Source organism: Tachypleus tridentatus, chromosome 13 (assembly GCF_004210375.1).
Source record: "Tachypleus tridentatus isolate NWPU-2018 chromosome 13, ASM421037v1, whole genome shotgun sequence".
Lineage (NCBI taxonomy): Eukaryota > Metazoa > Arthropoda > Merostomata > Xiphosura > Limulidae > Tachypleus > Tachypleus tridentatus.
In genome coordinates, this window is record NC_134837.1 from 12,430,194 (window position 1) to 12,447,700 (window position 17,507).

General features: G+C 31.3%; 1 protein-coding gene across 1 annotated transcript in view; it reads right to left on the reverse strand.

Moving 5' to 3' along the window:
- Positions 1 to 17,507, reverse strand: part of LOC143239720 (C-myc promoter-binding protein-like) — a 62,658-nt gene that overhangs the window by 43,341 nt on the left and 1,810 nt on the right. The window contains 12 exon segments of the mRNA XM_076481138.1: positions 121 to 214; positions 2,037 to 2,181; positions 2,416 to 2,471; positions 6,026 to 6,092; positions 6,304 to 6,391; positions 6,394 to 6,535; positions 7,429 to 7,598; positions 8,593 to 8,662; positions 10,457 to 10,486; positions 12,492 to 12,548; positions 12,807 to 12,993; positions 13,908 to 14,437. Of these exon segments, the coding sequence (XP_076337253.1) occupies positions 121 to 214; positions 2,037 to 2,181; positions 2,416 to 2,471; positions 6,026 to 6,092; positions 6,304 to 6,391; positions 6,394 to 6,535; positions 7,429 to 7,598; positions 8,593 to 8,662; positions 10,457 to 10,486; positions 12,492 to 12,548; positions 12,807 to 12,993; positions 13,908 to 14,206 (1,405 nt within the window). The 5' untranslated portion in view covers positions 14,207 to 14,437.

Below are 17,507 nucleotides of genomic sequence, written 5' to 3' on the forward strand. Positions count from 1 at the left end.
AAAAATTGTTCCAAGTTAATGCATCAACAATTAAACTGTTATTTACAATAAGACATATCTATATATACACAAGATAGACCTTTCAGTCTTACAATCATTATTAAAGAATACATAACTCACCAACAATAAACGGAAGAGGAGCACTCAACACATCTGCTAGTCCCAACGGACACAAAGGGATGTAAGGACATTGCCAATGAAAAGGAAATATAAGCTAAAAAATAACAAGCATGATGGTATTAAACAAAATGTGTATTCAATTCTCCCAAAACAACATAAGAATACATCACTAAAAAGTAAAAAGTTGTAGAACAAAAATCAAAATTTCTACTTTATTTTGCACAGCATCACTCGATACGATACATCTCAAAATATAATTTTTGAGATTTTAAGACCTAAATTTTTCAAAATGTAAATCTAACTCATAATCATATCTTGTAAAAAATGTTAACACTAAAAGTAAGTTAACAGAACAACAAAACTAATCATTTACATGCTATCAGTCCATGAAGTTAAAGTTTAGAAAGAATAAAATAATCACTACTGTTCAAGGTCAACAGTTGCAAGAACATAATTATATAATCAATCAACATTAAGTCAGATTTAACAAGAACACCAATGTTCCCGTCAATGGAATTTGCAGTCTCTTACCTATACAACAGAGTACTTAAACTACCATAAGCCAGCCAGCCTCAAAATCTACATATAAATCCTCATGCAGTTAGTTTAGAACAGACTATATCCACATGATGATGTGTATTGTGGACACCAGAACAAAATCTGGACTTATCTGTGAGTAAGACGGCATACTAGTGTCACTTCTACTAGTTGACAACCTGGCAGTAAATATAGCAATCATTTGTCAGGTTAGCTAGAGGTTACTCTGTATGTGACACTGTGGTGTAATACCAGCTAACAGTAGTTTGATGAAACTGACAGTCAGGTCTCAGAGCATCAACAATGTTAAGAAACTAGACCTGGCATCTTTTTGGGAGTCACTGTTTTTATTTGGTATCTAGTACACAGTTACTCAATTTTCTCTTTGTCATACTAGTAGTAACAGAAATTTTGAGTAAATCTGCTCTAAAGCACTGTTTCATCATAATATCAACAAGACATTCAACTATTATAAACCAAGTGCATACTTTGTACTGTAGTGTTAAAACTGTGTGGAATTGTAAAATAAAACAAATTAAATTAATACAAGTACATAAATATTATTACTTCAAGTAACATAAAAACTGAAAATAATACACATAATTCTTTAATTTAAGAAATAAAAATACCTTACTTTACATGGTTACACGTTCTAACTTCACAGCTACCACATAGAAATCCAAACGAGTTTTCAAAACTATTTACACACCAAGTTACACATTGGTCCAGGACTGTGTTAATCATCAAAACAATTTACACACCAAGTTACACATGGGTCCAGGACTGTGTTAATCATCAAAACTATTTACACACCAAGTTACACATGGGTACAGGACTGTGTTAATCATCAATACTATTTACACACCAAGTTACACATGGGTACAGGACTATGTTAATCATCAATACTATTTACACACCAAGTTACACATGGGTCCAGGACTGTGTTAATCATCAAAACTATATACACACCAAGTTACACATGGGTCCAGGACTGTGTTAATCATCAAAACTATTTACACACCAAGTTACACATGGGTCCAGGACTGTGTTAATCATCAAAACTATTTACACACCAAGTTACACATGGGTCCAGGACTGTGTTAATCATCAAAACTATTTACACACCAAGTTACACATGGGTCCAGGACTGTGTTAATTATCTAAACACTTTTCATTAATATTTCCAATTATAAATTCTATGTTTTCCCATGTGTATCTCACTATACAATGAATTTATGCACATATTTGGTGAATTGTTTACAATGAGGATTTTAACAAATAAGCGTATAAATGACTCAAGGAGATATAGAACATGGAAACCACTAGTATAGAAGACATTAAAATAAAACAATCAATAATTTAAGAGTTAGTAATCATACCGTGACAACAGCTTCGGCAACGCTCGTAAGAACGTCAGGACGTAAGGAATGAAACAAGATCTTCTGTTCAGTCAAGGCAAGCAAGAAAACATTGAGACAATTATCAGGACCTAGGTTTCTGAGCAACTGCCTGAAAGAAGCTCCACTGTAAGAATAAAATCACTTTCAGTTAAAGCACCATCTGATGTTAAAAGTTGTAAAAATATGTTAAATCTTATTCGTTACTGAACATCTTTTGATCTTTTACAGATTTTTTAGAAGAGAGGAAAATCATAAATTAACCAAACAAATTTTAAAAATACATGACTGACAAAGAAAACCTTCTCACCAACACATCATATTTTTCCAACACACAGTACTTTCAAATATTAATACCTACCTTAGAAGTAGTGGATTATCTTCAGGTTGAGCCAAAGAAATAGTTTTATCAGCTAACTAGATAAACGAGATTAATAACTCTTCAAGAGTTTGTTCACACAAATGACAAATGTATTACATCATAAAAATAACTTATCTCAACATGAAATCATATTAGATTAAATGAAAGATATTCTTCTATGTGCTGCAAAATAATTTATGATAACAAATCACTTGTCAAACTTTTGTAAAAATAGAAAATAACAATACATTTTATGTATTTGTGTGTAAATGTACACACACACAGAGACATGTATACATGATTAAGGTACATTTAGAGAAAAGTTTCATATATAAGAGAAAGAAAACTTTTAAACAAATCACTATTCTGTATATATTAAGCTGTATGGATTGTATACAAAATATTATAGATATACATTGTGAAAGTAAACATACAATACATAAGGCTAGCACCTTTTTTGATCAAGTATTTCACCAAACTGACTGACTTTCTACTGTGCATTTAGAGATCTATTTAAACACATTTAAAAACACTTACTATAACACACTTGATGTGTTGTGTGTTTGAGAAAACAAAACTGAAACTATGTACTTTTAGTTTGAAAATGGCTACATTGTGATTTATTGTACATTTTATCAGGTACAAGAGTCAGATTCACATTTATTACCTTACAATTTTGCTTTGTTATCTGCATAAGAATAAAGAAAAAATATACAATGAATCTATACATAAACTGACTATTTAACACAATAAGTAGACTAAAGAAAAGAATAGCCTTAGTTATTATTCATGTGGATACTAAGGCAGCAGTGAAACTATGAACCCTACGACAAGATCTCTTGTCCTCAACGTTTCAACTCCAATTCTTTAGGAGGTTACTACACCATGATGCCTTAGAAGGGTATTTATACTAATTTTCTTGGATTAATTTCCTGGTCATTTTGTTTTGCCACACCATGATTGGTCCATTGTTGCTGTCTGTCAACCGCCATCTGACCAATAAGTGTCATTCTCTCGTTTCACCAGGATCGCAGCTGCTTCTACCTACTTCTAGATTCTCAATGTGATGTTTATTTTCTAGTAAGATGTAAGCAGTATCCATTTCTTTCCTCTGTTTATTTCCGTTCCTTAGCTGATTATTTCAGTTTACTTCCATTCAAGTTGGTACCTTGCTTCCTGTTTGTCAAGCTCCTGTCAGTTTTTTCACCTATCCAGACTTTACTGCATCTCCACAGAGAATACTGTACTGCCATCTCTGGTGTGTCTCAATCTTCTCTACTTCATCTCTCACTTTTTGTTACGACATCTACAGTTGGGTGTTTAACTTGCGATATTTTGTACCTTCTTCTTTACCTTTATAAGCATGTCAGTAAAGTATTGCTGCTTCCCAAAGCTTCCATTAAATGTTCAATTTATTGACCTAAAATACTTGGCTGTATGTCTTTACAGCCAATTTCGTTTTTACTTTGTTGTTATGTGTTGAAAAAAAATGTACAAGTTATCTTTGTTGGTTTGTTTCCTATACGTGGACAACCTAACTCCATTGTCACCTCTTCAAATCAAACCATCAAGAAATGGTACCTTTCCACTTTTCTCTTCTGCTTCTACTGCATTTCTTCAAGTGTCCCATCATGCCTCACCAACGTACCAGTACATCTTGTCTTCTTGGTATTATGGATAGAATTTCGTTCATATATCTTGTCCACGTAGAGTGTTTGCCCATGATGTCTTTGTAGCATTTTTTTCCAATGTCTCAATTATCATACAATCTAGGACAGCACTGAACTCTTTCCACAAGGATTCATTGGTCAAAAGTCATGTCATCATGTTTGTTGGCATATATTCAATGTTTGGTATCAAAGTGTAGAATACAATTCAAATTTTCATATTATACATTATTCAATTTCTTAATTTAAAAGTAAACGTTAAATAAATGCACCTAAACATCTATTCCTGTGTGTCACTTGATATGTTGAATACCACACTAGTTCAAAGTAAACATTTATAATGCCAAATATACAAAGTATATATTTTTGTACGAGTTACAAACTCAAATTACCGATATTGACAAGCTAGAATAGTGTAAACTCCCCCTTATAAACACCTACTTCCATAAATGGCATGTGAATAACCAATCAAATACACAGAATGTCCTCTTAGTGATTTTTTCATTCATTTTCAAATATAATGGCATCCTCTCTTTTGTTTGTAAGTAGAGTTTTTAGTCTCTTAAAAATTTCACATATTTTAAAACAAAAATGTAGCTTAGTTATTAAACAGGATAACTTATAATAGAATTACCTTATGTCAATGAAGTAATGTGTGATTTTTTAGTTATTCATATGTATACATAACAAAGAAAAAAAATTCTTTCATACCCTCCACATACAAAATATCTTTAGGTTTAACAGACAAGCAGCAATGAGTACAAAGATCACAACTAGAAGATTGTGTGGTTTATTTATTTATTTATAGTTGCATGTCTTGAGAAAAACAAGTTTAATAACCAATTTGTAAACAGTAATAATATATATTATTATAATAATTACAATGCAACTTTCCAATAAAACAATACAAGATAAGTCATTTTGCAAAAACTAAGGTGAATTTTATATTATTGGACAGGGTTGCATAAGTGCACATGCATATCATTGTAATATTTGTATTGTTAGTAAGGCATGACTGAAAGGACAATACAGTAAAATTAATAAATATATAATTCCATATTTAAAGCTTAACATTTATGCTTTAGTCTTATAACCTCTAGTCACTCTAGAATAAGGCATAATTTATATTCATTTCCTATCTTATACGACGGTTACTCCTATCTTATACGATGGTTACGAGATTGGTCAAATCAACTGGACCCATCCAAAGATTTGTTAGTGAAAACAACAAAATAAAGTTTTTTCTTTAGAAACATTTGATAAAACTATCTGGATGTAAAGATTTTTTTATGTGAAATTTGAAAATTTTCTAATGCACAAGAGCATTTTTAATTTTAAAATGAAAATTACTTTACATGTCGAACAAAAATAAAACAATGAAACAAGGTTTAACAAACCTTGTGACTTAATAAACAAAATTGATATTTTTCATATGAAAGCGTCGTACTGTTTACTGAATACCTGCCAAATTTCATAAACCTACACTTACTAATTTAAAAATAATAGAATGAAAACTATAACACACACAACATGGTTATAAAAGTCAGTACCAGGGACTGACCCTGCACTGAAAGAGTACAAAGAAATCCCATGGCTAGCCCATTATGATGATGGTATTCCTGCCTTATGAACTCAAATGTGCTGAATCTTACATACAATACAAGCTTGGTGTAGTCTTCCATTGGTAGGAGTGATCATTTTCTCTCATCTCTTAGATCACTTTGGTGGCAGCTCTGAAAGCAGCCCTCTATAGATACCTTCACAAACATGTTTAATAATAACCTGAAGACGACTCGTAATCAAAACATTGAGAATATAAGATCTTGTGATAGCAATCAGTCTCAGTGCTACCTTAGTATTAAACAAGCTTGTGCTACCATCATAGGTGTATTAAATATTAGCACTGAAACTATAAGTTTGAAACAAAAAAAAAAAAAAAATACCTGGATAAGGATTCGTGGACGTTGGACTGAGGGAAATGGGACATCCATCATGAAGTGTGAAATGTACCTGTTATATATTATCAATACTAATCAGAAACTATTAGACCATAAAAGGATAACATCTTATTCATAAAAGGCACAGAACTACAAGTTATCCAGTTGTTTCATTTTATATTAAGATATATTTGAACAAAATGAATATGTTGGTTCTTAAAAAATTACATTTGAAAGGAAAAAGTTAACTATAAGTCTCTAGAGACAGGTAAAAAACATCTCACCTTTCCAATGGTAACGGGTGGGGGCCTGCGATAGATGTTTGGTGAAGAAATAGTAGAAACTTTTCAAATGTGTCAAAGAATGGCCATCGGATAGAATACAAATAGCTTTATTTGCATGCAAACCTTTCTTATTCTTATCATCTTCAGTCATATAGCCCAACTGGGATTTATAAGTGGAACTTAGTTTCTCCTCTGGGTATTTTTCATAAAATGTAACAGCTGCCCCATATACCTGCATAATAACACATATCTTAATATCTGCAAAATTTTAAATACAATCCAGAAGAGTAGAAATACTAAAAAATAAATTCAAACACATTAGTAAAAAAACAAAATTCAGAGGGACACATGAATAACCAGTTGATACTCTTAAAATAATTTAAGCAAAAAATTAACCTCTTATCATCCATGGAAGAGTCCTTTCCATTACTACAGTAATGCTCTAACCACAACAAACAGCACAAGACATTAGGAATATATATACAGACACACACCTACATGGGTGGAGATGATAAAGGGTTCAACCTCATTATCAGTATATTTTAAAATGAAATTTAGATTACTATATTTTTCAAAATAAGATACAATATAGGGACAAACTCTGACATCCTACAAGAAACCAAGAAAAGCTGTTAAATTTTGTTTTCCTAAGTTTAAGTTAAAAATCTCTTCTTTAAGAATAACTGTATTGACTATATAACTTTTCTTATTCTGTTTCACATGACTGATGATTATTATACAAGTAAACACTTCATTCAAAGAGATTAATGGATTGGTTTGAATTTCATGCAAAGCTACAAGAGGGCTATCTGTGCTAGCCATCCCTTATTTAGCAGCCTAAGACTACAGGGAAGGCAGCTAGTCATCATCACTCACCACCAACTCTTTGGCTACTCTTTTACCAATGAATAGTGAGATTGACCATCACAGATGAAAGGGTGAGCATATTTGGTGTGATGGGGATTCAAACCCATAACCCTCAGATTACAAGTTGAGTGCCTTAACCATCTGGCCATGCTGGGCCAATACAAATGGAAGCAACAAAACTTTATCAGTTACAAACTTTATTATTTAAATTATTATAAAATAACACATTTCACAAAAGTAAAGAAAAAAATGAGAAACCTTTTCTGCAGTATCTGATGTAAGAACAAATGTAGAAAACACAGGATGTGGCCGTTGGGCTACTTTAGGCCAACATTCTATAGTTGCTCCCATAGGAAGGCAAAATAATGGCACTGAGACAGGTAAATGGAAATTTTCATAATCATCTAATGGATACCGGCCCAAAATGGCTACAACAGAAAGTGAAAAGCATATTATGGAAAAAAGACTTAGTACCACAAGATCATTAAAAACTTTACATAAATAAAACATTTTTAATACACAATAGGTATAAAGATAAAGGGCAAACAGTTCAGTTTTTGCTAATGTTCTTGACTTGTAAGGGTGAACAAAGAATTTCAAGGTTTTATTAAATAAAAAACAACTAATAAATTATGCTCATGAATAATTGATATATTTAATTGTACTGTCAATTATAAAATATTAAATACAATTTTTATTACAGGAATCTTCAAGTATAAAGACATGAACTTTAAAGAAAAATTGTGGAGTGATTTAAAATATACTCATGAAAAGATATTACTTAACGTGTTATTGAAGATTAAATGACAAATGAATTTCAATGTGCACCAGTGAATACCTCAAAATTGTTAAGCAGTATTGAAACATCAAAAGATCATACAAAATGTGAATATTCAAGATAAGAAAGACTACACTATAAATGGTAACAGAAGTTCAAAATAATGCAAGCAAAAATTACAGCAGTTCATATAATTAAAAATATAAATGAAACATCTAAAGCCAAAACCGTGCCATGAACAGAGTAAACCCTTCTTTAAATCATCATGCTCACAGGTGTTACTGAGCAGATGAGTCATCTCATTCCTGGTTGAGGTGATTAACATAATGATGATTAAATTATAGACTAGCACAATATCCATTGTAAGAGTGAAAGTTTGTTTAAGGCTTGAAGTACATACAAGTAGTAACTGTTAACAAGATAATAGTTGTTATGCAGAAAGATACGAGTAACATTTCTGAACTTAATATATTAATGAATCTGACTTACATCATATACAGTTTACATTTGTTATGATGTAATGTGGTATTGCATCTACCTATCTTGAACTAATGTCCTATACTTTTAATTGTTACAAATCTACTGCTGAGCTTTGTTACTCATACGGCAAAATGTGTATGGAAAACAAAAGTTATTTCTCCAACCTGGTTTAAAACACAAAAGATCTGGTCTGTTCATTGACTTTTTATAACAGAGGTAGACATCTGATCCAACCTTTAGAAACAAATAAGTAAATCACCATGATGAAAGTACACACAAAACATTAAAGTTTCTACAAGTAAATTATACAAATGAACCTGTTCAACATGAGAGAAAATTTTAGCTTTTCAACAAGTATATTTGAATGTTATCACAGAATAGGTATGTGGCCCAACTTTATAATATTAGATAACTTTAGTATTTAAGTTTTTTTGTTTGTTTGTTTTAATGTTGATTTAGAAAAACAAAATCATACTAAACAAAGCAAAAAACAAGTAAGAATACAAGAAAAACACTCATCTTCTGTTCTTAAACTAATTCTCTGTCATTATTTGAGATTTTAGCCCTAAGCCTAAATTGCCTGCTACACTTCAAAAACATTATTTTAAATGAAGCTTATGAGTAAAGGAACAATTAATTTATTTAATAATAAAATTAAGGATTAGTTACCTTAAAAAACAAATCAGTAAGTTTACAAAATCAATAGAAATTTAAAGTATACTTTTAAAAAAAGAAACGTAAAAGGGATATTTTTGTTATTTTAAAGAGAAATATATGTAATAACATTACAAGCTAAGAGTATGTGATGTTACACGTGTTAAGGCACTGATTGTCAGACCAAAATGACAATAAAAGTTGTGCACTTTGAAAACAGAGGAAAACATCGGATTTTTTGCCAAAATGCATTCGTGTCCAATAAATTTGTTTAAGAGATCTGCATGTTCTGCAAGTGCAACATGTGCAAAATCCCTATAAAAGTGACGGGTTCTCGGTTTTCAAAGCTCAGTGTTAAGCCACCGACACACAATACAGTTACGCCAAGACTGACTGAAGCACAACGCAACAACACCATTGGTCGCTTGAAAGCAGGCGAATCTTGATCAGATGTTGCCAAAGCTGTAAATGTCCACCCAAACACCATCACAAGACTATGGAATCATCACCAACAACATGGATCAATTTGTGACCGTCCACAACCTGGCAGACCTCGTGTGACCACGCCTGCACAAGATTGCTACATCTGGTTATGTCACCTTCGGTATAGGACCACCACTGCGACGTATATTGCCTCAACCATACCAGGGCTGCGTAGGATTTCTTATCAGACCATACACAACCGTCGACGCGATTCTTAGGCCCCATGTGCAACCCATCATAGTGAACGTCAACGACGTTTTTCAACATGACAATGCCCGTCCTCACACAGCCCGACTCACCACTGTCTTCTTGAGACACCACAACATCAACTTTCTTCCCTGGCCCTCCAGATCACCAGATTTAAACCCCATCAAACATCTTTGGGACGAGTTGGACCCACGTCTGAGATGGCGACAACCTCAACCACAGACTCTACCTCAGCTTGCAGCAGCTTTGCAGGCTGAATGGACAGCCATTCCACAGGATGTGATTCGTCATCTCATCGCTTCCATGGGCAGGAGATGCCAAGCAGTTATTGATGCTCACGGGGGGAATACTCGTTTTTGACATTGAGTGATGTTAAACTTCACCTAGTGAGCGTGGACTTCGCCTTTGCAGACTTTGGATGTTCAGCAGTGAATGTGCAAAGTTTCAAAGATGTCATACAGAACTACCCGGAATAAACTTGTTAACAATTTGTCTCAAATTTTGCCTTTCGCATTTCTTTTTTTGAAGGGTATAGTTTATTTACAATCTTGATTGTTTAATTTACTACAAAGCTATAAACAGGTCCATCTGTGGCCTGTCCTCCACAAGAATTGCATCCTTGATTTTAACAGTGTACGTACATAAGTATACAGTTGTCCAACTGGGAAGACTTTATTTACTTACAATTTTGGAAATTATGTCTTTGTTGTGTACCTATAGATCAAGATAAATTCTGCTTTATTTCAGAACAAACATTTGTTAAAGTACTCGATAAAATTATACACTATACAAGTCACCACAAACCCTGGTCATGTGCCTGTGAACACATTATTTTTAAATGTCTGAACACAGTACCTGTACCTTAATATTAGTGTGACATCCTGTGATTTTAGCCTAATGTTAATCTGCAGCGTCTTGAAACCAGTTGTGTTTGTTAATATTAAGACAGAATTTTGTTTTATACTTCACTTCTAAAACATTTTTGACTATTTGTAATTGCCAATTTTAGTATGTCTGTTACTACTTTTATATTTCCTTTATTAAAGCTTCTTACAATTAAAAATCTCTGTTTAGAAAACAACCATAACAGAAGATTAACATCAAAGAAATACAAGAAGGTTTGTTTTTTAAGTATACCATATATTGTTTCACTTGTTCAATTTCAAGTATACCATATATTGTTTCACTTGTTCAATTTCAAGTATACCATATATTGTTTCACTTGTTCAATTTTAAGTATACCATATATTGTTTCATTTGTTCAATTTAAGTATACCATATATTGTTTCAAATTTCAAGTATACCATATATTGTTTCATTTGTTCAATTTTCAAGTATACCATATATTGTTTCATTTGTTCAATTTTAAGTATACCATATATTGTTTCACTTGTTCAATTTTAAGTATACCATATATTGTTCAATTTTTTACTATATACTTGTTCAATTTTAAGTATACCATATATTGTTTCATTTGTTCAATTTTAAGTATACCATATATTGTTTCATTTGTTCAATTTTATTTGTTATACCATATATTGTTTCATTTGTTCAATTTTAAGTATACCATATATTGTTTCATTTGTTCAATTTTAAGTATACCATATATTGTTTCATTTGTTCAATTTTAAGTATACCATATATTGTTTCATTTGTTCAATTTTAAGTATACCATATATTGTTTCATTTGTTCAATTTTAAGTATACTATATATTGTTTCACTTGTTCAATTTTTTACTATATATTGTTTGTTCTATATATTTTTAACTTGTTCAATTTTAAGTATACTATATATTGTTTCACTTGTTCAATTTTAAGTATACTATATATTGTTTCACTTGTTCAATTTTAAGTATACTATATATTGTTTCACTTGTTCAATTTTAAGTATACTATATATTGTTTCAATTGTTCAATTTTAAGTATACTATATATTGTTTCATTTGTTCAATTTTAAGTATACTATATATTGTTTCATTTGTTCAATTTTAAGTATACTATATATTGTTTCATTTGTTCAATTTTAAGTATACTATATATTGTTTCATTTGTTCAATTTTAAGTATACTATATATTGTTTCATTTGTTCAATTTTAAGTATACTATATATTGTTTCATTTGTTCAATTTTAAGTATACTATATATTGTTTCATTTGTTCAATTTTAAGTATACTATATATTGTTTCATTTGTTCAATTTTAAGTATACTATATATTGTTTCATTTGTTCAATTTTAAGTATACTATATATTGTTTCATTTGTTCAATTTCACACAAAGCTACTCTTAGTTAAAAATGACAAACCAGAGGGAAAATAGCTTCTGAAACCTTAGGTAACTTTGTACCAATGAAAGGTGTGATTGACTATCACATTATAACATCCTAATTAGTAACATGGTGACCATTTTCAGTGATAGAATTTGAATCAATGACCCACTGAATACAAGTCAAAGTCCCACCACCCAAGCCCACACAGTACATTTTAAATGTGAACACACTAAACAATAATACATTACCTAGAAACTATCAACTTATACAACCTAAAAGCTCTTTACACAGCTAATTAAAACACAAGATTTCTTTATATAATAAAAATTTAAACACAACCAATAAATAACCTCAGAAGTACTACAGTAACTTATTCAAGTAGTTCTCTATTGTTTCTATACATAACCAGTAAGTTATATTTGTAGTATTAATATAAAATAAAAACTTCTTACCATTCCTTTGTTCAACGTTTTGTTGATTACACAGAATGCATGAGGTGGTGTTTCTCCCTAAAATATATTTAAAATCATCTTTTAAATGAATTACGTAAAAATCAAAATAATACATATATACCTCATTCCTTTTTACATACTGATGAAAGTTAAAATAAATTTATCTACAGATTATACCTATACATTTACACCTTAAGTGATTGATTTCTTGCCACACGAGGAGTCATCTGTGTAAATTACTTATTTTCAGGTGAAACTTTGGTCGTCGCACATTCAAGGCCAAACTTAGAATCTTAAGCTGAATGAATACACTACCTTATTGGACAGAATAACACAGATATCTGTCACAACCAGTTGGTTACACGGACCAGTAAGAGATGCTCGTCTATAAGTAAGAAATGTTCGGGACCCACTATTGTTTACATTAGCAGGTCGACCATACGGAGTAGTGTGGACTACTTGACTATCTGCCATCACTCGCTCTTTGGTTTCATAGAGTACTCTGGTGGAATATAAAACAAGTTTAATTCAACAAATAACTGGTTTAAATGACAATATAAAACTTAAGTAAAAAGTGGTCTAAACAAATGAGTACCATTTGATTCCTTTAGGTTCAGATGTTTCTCAAGCATCAACCTTTGTCACACTGTGTGTCATGTTTTGTTAATCTATATTCTTAAACTACTCTGAAACAAACATAACAAAGTCAAGACTGGATCATTTGGTTATTCAAGGCTTTCCTTCAACACTTTCCTTTAAGAAAAATACAAATTTTAAAAATCACCTTCATTCTTCAGGAAATCACTGACCAATTAGAAAACTGGAGTCTGTCTTTCTAAAATCTCAAGATCTGTCCTCCTATCCTATTATCTTATGAATATCACACAAGACAAAGAACTTGACCTTACTGATCCTCTTAAATACCTGATAAACTTAACTAAGATCACCTCTCATACTTCTTTGTTCAAGAGAAAATAAAATTAATAATAAATCCGAAATCTTTCCTGTAAAATAACCCATGCTTTCTTTAATAAGAATATGAAAACTGTAGAGAGTAATACACACAAGTCTTAACTAGTGGTTTCTGGAAATAATATCAAAATTGTATAGAGCAAATAAATTTTTCAACTTCAACTAACTGCATGGCAGTATACTTAGTCATACTAACATCATTGAAATAACATACAGCGTTATTTGAAAACTACTTGGAGTAAAATCAATTAGACCAGTTATGTTTATTTATAATGTTTTATGTTTTTGAAATATATAAGCTTGTAATTTGTTAAGATTTCTCTGAATAGTCTGTTTAAAATTAATCAACATTTGTCTGTTGACTACTTATATGTATAATTAAGAACTATATTTAATAACTGAATATAGTAGTTTCAAAAATCGTCACAAAAACACATTACTCACCCAATGTCCACCAATGGAGGTTTATCTCTTCCTCTGCGATAACACAAGTAAATGCTGGGGCTCCGTAAGCTACCATGGTTAAGATCTGCAGGAAAGCCCAAAGGAGTTTTCTCAATGCAAGTATAGCCTTGAGGCACTATTTCTCCTTGACTATGGATGATAACTGTGATGTCTGTGATAGGAGCCAGAGTATGAGAAGCTTTAGGAGTAATTCCATCATGGGTGAATTCTTCCAGAGGTTGGGGGTTGTCTGGCAAGCCTGCCACCACAAAATAATCAACCACTCGTTTGTCCTCCATTCCTTTGGAAACGGATCACAGCATCACTTCTAATGTTGTAAATGTTAAGAGAGATTTTGGAGGGGATTGTATCACTTATTCCCAACTGGGAATAAATGTATAATAAAACGTACAAGTCCCATCAAACTATCAAGTCTGTTATGAACACCAAACCATGAATCAACCTTTGTCACACAGATTTCATGTCATCATATGTCCCTGTTACAATATATTTTCATTACATCAAGAAACCTGAAACAGATAAACAGACCACTAATAATCAGTGATGACAAAAAAAACACCCACTTGTAGAGAAAAATATATATGTAAAGACAGCTGGTTTGGGTTGAGAAAATTGTTTTATGAGGAGCAAACAACGTTTCGATCTTCTTCAGTCATCATCAGGTTCACAAAGAAAGTGGTCAGCTATAGGTCAGTTACCTCTTTCTTTCTTTTTGAACCTGACGATGACTGAAGAAGATCAAAACATTGTTTGCTCCTCTACATAAAAAATTTTCTCAACCCAAACCAGCTGTCTTTTATATATATATATTAGACCACTAAATAGTTTTACAATTACTTTCTACAATAATATACATATAAACAGCCCACACCACCCTCAATAGGTTATAAATTCTTATATGTACACAAAGGCACCCTACAAAAATTGAAAGGACCAACAACCCAGTACTATTTGTTATTTTCATACACCACATAAAAATTTCTTTACAACATTTTTCCTACATATAGCATCACATTAATATTTATAGTAATAGTACAGGCAACATTCACACAGTATGCTTAGTGAAAACATTATATACAGGAAGTTAACAGCTATCTTTATAGATTTTTGACAGTCAAGTGATTATAAACAATCTAATGCAACATAAACTACAACAACCAAAACAGAGACACTGTTTTATGATGGTATTATGGAGCTTATCTGCATGCACTCAATATAGCCATATCAACCATCATTATTTATATTAATTGCTTGAGCTAATATCACGCAATGCTAAACACTCCATAATAGGGATAAGTTCATAAAATTTAGTAAATATGTGCTAAAAAATTGGCCATGAATAATCATTAATAACCATCCACCCATATTGCCCCTGAAGAAAAAAGTCCACCCTTCGAAAGCATTCAGGTTATAAGGATTTCTATTTCACTTTTAAATTGAAACTTCTTGGACCTACATGTTTTTAGCACATCATGAACTATCCACCCTCGCAATTCTTTTGAAAACTTGAGCTAGAAACTAATAATCTAGTCTATTTGACCAATACTTATGTATTTACATGTTCTTTCACACTACATCTTTCCTGCTCTAAATCAGCCATCTTTAATCCAAGTGACATAAGCTAAACCTGGTACTGTAAAAAACATGAAATCAATAACTGACTTTTTATGTAGGCGTGCACAAGTATTTTTATTAAGTTTGAGTGGTTTTTGTTCAATAAATTTGCACATGAGGCTTATATTTATATAAATATATTTAAATACATACATGTATGTATACCACATGTATGTTGCAAATATCTAATAGTGCACTAAATTTGAAAAATTCATAAAAGTAAGTTTTACTATCAAATAAAATTTCTGTATTTGTGGTGAAAATAAAAAAGAAGGAAGAAACTGAAAACTACAGATGTTACATTCCGCAGGTACTTCTTAGTGGACAAAACTATAGATGTTACACATACCTCAGGTATTTCTTAGTGGACAAAACTATAGATGTTACACATACCTCAGGTATTTCTTAATGGACAAAACTATAGATGTTACACATACCTCAGGTATTTCTTAATGGACAAAACTATAGATGTTACACATACCTCAGGTATTTCTTAATGGACAAAACTATAGATGTTACATACCTCAGGTATTTCTTAATGGATTACCTTGAAATGTAACATGTGAATTAAAGAATCCAGTGGAACACTTCTACTGAAAATATATGATAGTTTAGATTACCAACATTCAAACTATAGAAAGTGGAAAACTGCTAACCTGTCACTGCTTAAAACAGTGCAGTGTGTCCTGCAGGTTGTGTCTTGAACTAGCTCTTATCTTAACACTACAAAATTCATGTTGTTTTAAAATGCTGACACATTTCACTACTAGGTTACATTAATAGTTTACATGAAAAAAATTACAGTAGCTTTCAGTTACATATGGAATATTTATAACAGCATACAGGAACTATGACATGTAGTAAAGAAAAAGGCCATTTAACCCACTGAATTTACCTTTCATCTACGTAAACAAACAAAACAATAAATGATCTCACATTCTTGCTGTGACAATTTATAATAATTTAAATGAACTACACCTGCCACATTAATAAGCAAATCATTCCAAAAGTTTATATCAGTTATGTTTCAAAAATAACATATGTATTATCTAGTTATTTTTCAGAGCTAAATTAGCCAAGTTTGTACTTGATATTGAAAAGATAAAAATTACACTTATGGACTAATCAAAACTTCACGCTTTACAAATTATAAAAACAATTGAAAGCTGGGGATAATATTAATTGGAAGAATGTTAATGAATTTATTAACAGAGTTTAATGTTTGTAGTGCAAACTGGACAGTTGTATTCATTACTAAAAATACAAACAAACATTGCCTAGTAAAATACTTTAAAATTTCTAGAGTAATTAAAAAGCCTTAAATAATTGGCAAGTGTCTTCTTTGCCCCAAAGAAACCATAATGACAAAACTCTGGCTTGAATAAAACCAGTTGTGTTTTCTAGAATAATGGAAATTTATGTTTTTAACAATGTTAATAAAATCAAGTTTCTTTAAAATTCAGCTAAAGTAATGTAGCATGTGAACCACAGGGAAGCAATTGGTTGTTAAGGCTGTGTCCACACTCTTTAAAAAATTTCAAATTGACACTGAAGGCACATGAACATTCTATTCAGTGTGTTTTGTTCTACTCTAGAGAACATACTGCACTGGAAGAATCAAGAACTGTTAATGAATGATAAAAGTTGAGCTAATAAAAGTACAAACTTACTAGTCTATTAAAATAAATAAGGGATATGAAAATCTCTTGGCACACAGCGAAAACAAAAAGGCATATATAACTTTTATAATCATGTAAAAAAGTCGATCATTGGAAGGAGGGAATAACAGCACCGACAATCGTTACTGAAAAATTTAAATGATTCTAACATTCACAATTCCTATTTTTTTGTAAAATACAGACTCAAAGTAAAGCATTATATGTTAGTAAATGTAACTTCTTGTTAATCTGAACATATGGTGTGATATTATTTAGTAAAAGCAGTTCAAATGTTGGCATTTACTAT